The 5,994-nt window shown below is 34.4% G+C and overlaps 1 protein-coding gene across 8 annotated transcripts in view; it reads left to right on the forward strand.

The window, feature by feature from the left end:
* Positions 1-5,994, forward strand: part of FBXO11 (F-box protein 11) — a 113,184-nt gene that overhangs the window by 105,860 nt on the left and 1,330 nt on the right. For 7 of the 8 annotated variants that reach the window (XM_081591236.1, XM_081591237.1, XM_081591239.1 and 4 more), the window contains 7 exons: positions 49-134; positions 857-933; positions 1,025-1,168; positions 3,808-3,918; positions 4,731-4,838; positions 5,140-5,248; positions 5,806-5,904. In XM_081591236.1, the coding sequence (XP_081447362.1) occupies positions 49-134; positions 857-933; positions 1,025-1,168; positions 3,808-3,918; positions 4,731-4,838; positions 5,140-5,248; positions 5,806-5,904 (734 nt within the window). Of the gene's footprint in view, positions 1-48; positions 135-856; positions 934-1,024; positions 1,169-3,807; positions 3,956-4,648; positions 4,839-5,139; positions 5,249-5,805; positions 5,905-5,994 lie in introns of all 8 variants that reach the window. The other variant, XR_014082284.1, reaches the window with a different exon arrangement.

Consider the following 5,994-nt stretch of genomic DNA (forward strand, 5'->3'; position numbering starts at 1 on the left):
TTTATAAACATATTTTTTTAATTTGAAAAAAATTTTTATTAATTTTAGGTTGGTGTTTATTTTTATGACAATGGACATGGAGTACTAGAGGACAATGATATTTATAATCATATGTATTCAGGGGTTCAGATAAGGTAAATGTTTTCACATTTGGCTTTCTTCGGGGAGGGAATTGTGAGTGTGTGGGGTAAATAGAAGAAATTACCTAGTTATTAAATGCTCAATCTTTATTCCTCCTTTTGTATATGTGTTCATAGTCTATCATACTCTTGGCTTAAATTGTGAGACTGTAAGTTTTGGCTGAATGGCACATACTCCATAAGAGCTCATTTCCACTGTTGTGTCATCCAGTATGACAGTCGCTATCAGTGTACTCTGTCATACTTGGAGAGTGGAAAGCTATGTAAAAATACCTGTAAGGTAGTATACCTGACATGTTGTAGGTACTTATTAAATGGGAGCTTCTGTTTTTATGCTCATTCTGCAAAATTAATAGGTTTTAAATCCTTCTTTCTTGTATTTTACCAGTTTTTGGAATTGCAGTAGTCCTGATCATATTTTATTTTACATATGAGGGGAGCATATAATAAGAAATATTACTTAATCTAACCTCCTCAGTTTAGTTTACATATTAGGAGACTCTATAGTAATAATCTATAGCTAAGTCTGTTCTGTGGGAAGATAGAATTACACAAAATTAAGCCCGTTTCCTCACTGATAGACTTCTCCAAGTATCTTGAAGGTGATGTTTAATTATGTCGTTAATTCTTACAGTGATTATTGTGGGTTTTCTAACTTAACATGGGATGTGGGAGTAGAAGCAATGAGATGGCATTACTTTCTATTCTATCCATAGGACTGGAAGCAACCCCAAAATTAGGCGCAACAAAATCTGGGGAGGACAGAATGGTGGAATTCTAGTTTATAATTCTGGTATGTTTAATCTTTTACCTTTTTTTTTCAGTGATACTGTCTTTAGAAATATACTTTCTAAATAACATAACCTGAATTTTTCCATTTATAGGTCTAGGCTGTATAGAAGACAATGAAATATTTGACAATGCAATGGCTGGAGTCTGGATTAAGACAGACAGTAATCCTACACTAAGAAGAAATAAAATCCATGATGGAAGAGATGGTGGCATCTGTATATTTAATGGGGGTCGAGGTATTGTTGTTAACTTTGCATTAGTTAAAAACCCAGTTTCCCATTATTCTTCCATATCTTTAATGATCAATGACATTGCCAATTAATGTCATTGTGAGGGAATCACAGTCTTTCCTTATTAAATCTTGAGATGGCTTAGGAGGTTAGTGCCTAGAGTTAAAGGAGAATTGCAGAATTTTTCTTCTCCTATTAGAGCTACCTTGAGTGTGCTGCTTGTTAGTAAGGCTTTTTTAAGGTAGCAGAATTTGTTTACACCCCATCTCTGGACCTTTTATTATCCAGAATAGTGATATGATTATAATAAACTTTAAAGTTATAGAACTAGGTATGAAAAATTAGTTGGTCTGTAAATACATAAAAATGTCTGTAGTCAGGAAGTATTGCTTATTTGTACCTGTTTACAACCATCTTTGTTGGAGAATTGAATGAATGAAGCCAAGATGTCCTCAGTTTGGTATCCATAAAGGTCAAATTGACTTTGCATTGAGGCAAAAGCTCACAGTCCCTGCCTCTTGTTAGCTCATTTTGTTCATAGAGACTATCGAATGCAAATTATCACCGTTCCTGAAATATCAGTAACCCAACATTATACATACCTTGTATAGAAGGTTAGCTAGTAATTACTCTAACATAACAAGACTTAATCAACAAAATTTACTGCTACCACCAAACAGCATGATTCCATTAATGACATAGACTCTCAAGAAGCTTATAATCTAGTAGTTCAGTAAATGACATAATCCCCTGATAGGATTCTTTATAAGATACAATGAGGAAACACAGTACAGAATTGTTGGTTTTATTTGTAAGGTGTTGGAAAAGGTTCTGGAGTAAAATCACTCTTGGGCTGTGTCTTGAAAAAATGAGTATTTACTGGTAAGATGAGGGGTTAGGGGTTTGAAGGCCATTCCTGGTACAGAAAGTAGTTATTTCACTCTTTCATTTGTTCTAGTATATACTTACTAATTGAACATATCTGTGCCTAACACTGTGATACAGATACTGAAGATAAAACGGTAAATATAAAACAGTACTACATCCAGAAAGTTTATAGTCTAATGGAGTGGCACATTGTAAGCAACAGTCTAAAAGGAAACAGTGGTTTAGTAAGGCAAGAGATTCTGAAAGTTGAGGCTGTAAAGGGGGCAGGGCCCAAATTGTTAAGGGCTTTGTTTTTATATATGCAGTATAATGAAAAGGCTTTGTATGTATGCAGTAGTTTGGACTAGACCTTAGCAATAGTACTTGAGGAGCCTATAGTGGACATATACAAGATTAGAGGTAGGGTCTTGGAACAGTCAGGCTTCTCCTGTTGGCTCAGTGGTATAAAGAATCCACCTGCAGTGCAAGAGCTGTTGGAGACGTGTGTTCTATCCCTGGATTGAGAAGATCCCCTGGAGGAGGGCATGGCAATCCACTCCAGTATTCTTGCCTGGAGAATCCCGTGAACAGAGGAGCCTGGTGACTACAGTCCATGGGGTCACAAAGAGTTAGACACAACCGAAGTGACTTAGCACACATGTACTCACGCACTTGGAATAGTCTTTTCTAGGGGAAAAGGAATTTACAGGTTAATACTTAACAATTACAGATAGGTCAGATGTGTACAGAAATAAAAGCATTTCATGTCTTCAGGGAGCAAACACGAGTACATAACTAAATAGGATTCACTGTACGTAAGTAAGTTTTATAGGAGTAATGTTAATACTTATTTAGTACTGTGTACTTTTACATGTATTAACTAATTCTCATAATAACCCTGTTGTGGTAGGTGCTATTATGCCTATTTTACTGATAAGGAAATTGAGATAAAGAGAAGTAATTTCCCCAGAGTTTAGAAGTGGTTAAGTCAGTATTTGAAGGCATGAAGTCTGATTCCTCAGTCTACTCTTAATCATTGTTATCATCCCAGAAGAGACAATAATTTGATAGAGGAAAACCAAAAACCTCCCAGAGGAAGTGACATTAAGAAGAAAGACTATGGGAAGACACTGCAGAAGAGGAAATAATATAAATCAAACGCAATAGGGATAAAAATATATAGCATATTCAAAGTGTAAGTAGTGTAGTGAATGAAACCAGGGGTAGGTTGAGAGAATATTTTGAAAGACTGTAAACAGCAAGTTAAATTTTAAACTTTATTCTGTAAGTTTTTTATACTGATAAAGGGTTACAATAGAGTTGTAGGAAACTGGGGAAACAACAGCAGGAGAGAGACCAAAGTAAAGAAACTGATCAAGGAATGCCGATAGTGGCCGGAAAGAATTGGGGCTTGAACCTAAAGCATGGAGGATGCAAAGATCCTAAAAATATTTCAAAGGAATTGATTCAGCAGTGTTGAATAAGAATCAGCTTTATGCCTGGTGCCTGGGCACTGGGGATGCAGTGGTAAGCTATACATGGTCCTTGCAACCATGGGACTTTCAGTTTATTGGTTAGAATGGTTATTTGCTAATTTTAAGATTTTTGCTTAAATTCTACTTTAAATATTTGTGAATTACTAAACAAACTTTCTTTTCAGTTGAAAAATCAGTCCTATGAATTTCACAGTCCAGTTAATAAGAAACTAAAAGAAAACCTAAGTACCACCAAAAAGACAGTAAAATTTGCTATTAACCTGGGGAAATATTTCATTATAGGTCTCCTCGAAGAAAATGATATTTTCAGGAATGCTCAAGCAGGTGTTCTAATCAGCACTAATAGTCATCCAGTCTTGAGGAAAAACAGAATATTTGATGGATTTGCTGCAGGTTTGTATTTTCTTTTGTTACCTGTAGCTTGTTTGCTGTACATTAAATCGATTCTTGTTATATTATCTCTTCTTAAGAACTAAAGGTGTGCAGTGTGCTGCGGAAGTTGGCTGAATGCTTGTTTACAATTGCTTTTAAGAGCACTTAATCCAAGTTTTGGATTCAGTCCACGGGGTTGCAGAGTTGGACGTGACTTAGTGACTGAGCTCATACAGTCCAAGTTTTGGATTCTTCTACTCTAAGCCAAGCTTATAATATTGTTCTTGTAGTTCAGTAGTAATTAACAATCATTAATTGGATAGAGTAAATACTGGCTACCATTAGGAATAAATTAAGATAAAATGCAAGCCCTCTGGCCTCACATTGTTTTTTAAAAGATACTGGTAAGTAAAATTCAATATATATATTGAATATATATATAAATATATATATTATGCAATATAAATATATTATGCATATATTTCAGCTTTTTGCCAGTAAAGACAATTTCTCTTAATTCCAGATAACCATCTGGCTCCTGCCTACACATATTTCTGTGCCCTATCTTCTTAGTTGGAGAGAAATTTTAAAATAATGTCATTATCAATAAAGTAGAGTATGAACCATCTGTATTATTCCTTCCTTAGCAGGGATAGAGAACTAAGTGATTCAAATAAGCTTTCATTTTTTTCTTTAGATGTTAGGAATTAATATATAGTTTATTAACATACTTTTTATATAAAAGAACTAGTTTACTACATTTGCTATATTTCAGGTTTCTTTTAAGAAACTATATAAAGTGATGCATCTGCTGTTTGTAAATTTTGCTTCAGGTATTGAAATTACAAATCATGCAACTGCAACACTAGAAGGCAATCAAATTTTTAACAACCGATTTGGAGGCTTATTTTTAGCATCTGGTGTTAATGTGACAATGAAAGGTAGGTTGGAATCTTGTGTTCTGCCTATAAGTGCACTAAATATGCCATAAGATAATCAGAAGCCATTGCTATTCGGTAATTTAATTCCTTCTGTCACTGTACAGTAGTTAACCAGCAACTCAAGAGATGGATTTTGAAAGAGTTTTGTTTCAACTTATTCTAAATAGTTGGGAGTACCTTGTACAAGGAAAACTCAATTCTATTCCTAGCCAGTTTTAACTTCATTGATTAGCCTCTTTTAAAGCTCTTAAAAACTCTTAAGTCTTTATACTATAGAATATTATTTTTTCTTTCATTACAGATAACAAAATAATGAACAATCAAGATGCCATAGAAAAGGCTGTTAGTAGAGGCCAGTGTTTATATAAAATATCAAGTTATACCAGCTATCCCATGCATGATTTCTACAGGTATATTTCTCAGTTATTTGTCTTAAAAAAGGAAAGGTACTAAGGTTTTCTTTTCTAAACTGACAACTCAACATTTTTAACTTTCCCTTAAGTGTATGAGCTAAAAGAAAGTAAACTGGGTATTTGCAAATAGAATGTAACTGAAAATTATTAGCTATCCACATTAAGTTCTCTGATCAGTCTTCTTGGAGGATCCTGTGTTTGAGACCGTAAAATGTGGGGAAATGTAGTACTGTAGTAACTGTAGATACCACTGAAAATGCAAAACATATTGTTTTCCTAGACTGTCATTAAGTGTTCCTTATATCCTGGCTACCATGAGTGGTTTTAATTCCCCTCTCCCCCATATTGATTCAATAAAGGTAGCTACTTGTTTTCCTTGGGAGACACAAAATAGGAAATAGTTATATTCCATTGAAGTCTCTTTTCAGAACTAGACTAGAACCACAAAAATTTTGGTCCTCTTAAAAGCCAAAGGTCATAGGGTAATATATAACAAATTGCAGTATTCTGAATAAAGATGATCGGGGAAAATAACATAAGCTTTTATTTTTTAGATGTCACACTTGTAACACCACAGATCGAAACGCCATATGTGTCAACTGCATTAAGAAGTGCCATCAGGGACATGATGTAGAATTTATTAGACATGATAGGTATGTACGTAGCACACTTGCTTGCTGTATTACCCAATTATTTTCCTCTCCTCACTTCCCTAATCTTTGGGTTTTCATATTTTGTTTTAG

The sequence above is a fragment of the Giraffa tippelskirchi genome, chromosome 4 (genome assembly GCF_054371585.1).
Source record: "Giraffa tippelskirchi isolate mGirTip1 chromosome 4, T2T-mGirTip1v1.2.pri, whole genome shotgun sequence".
In the NCBI taxonomy this organism is placed as follows: Eukaryota; Metazoa; Chordata; class Mammalia; order Artiodactyla; family Giraffidae; genus Giraffa; species Giraffa tippelskirchi.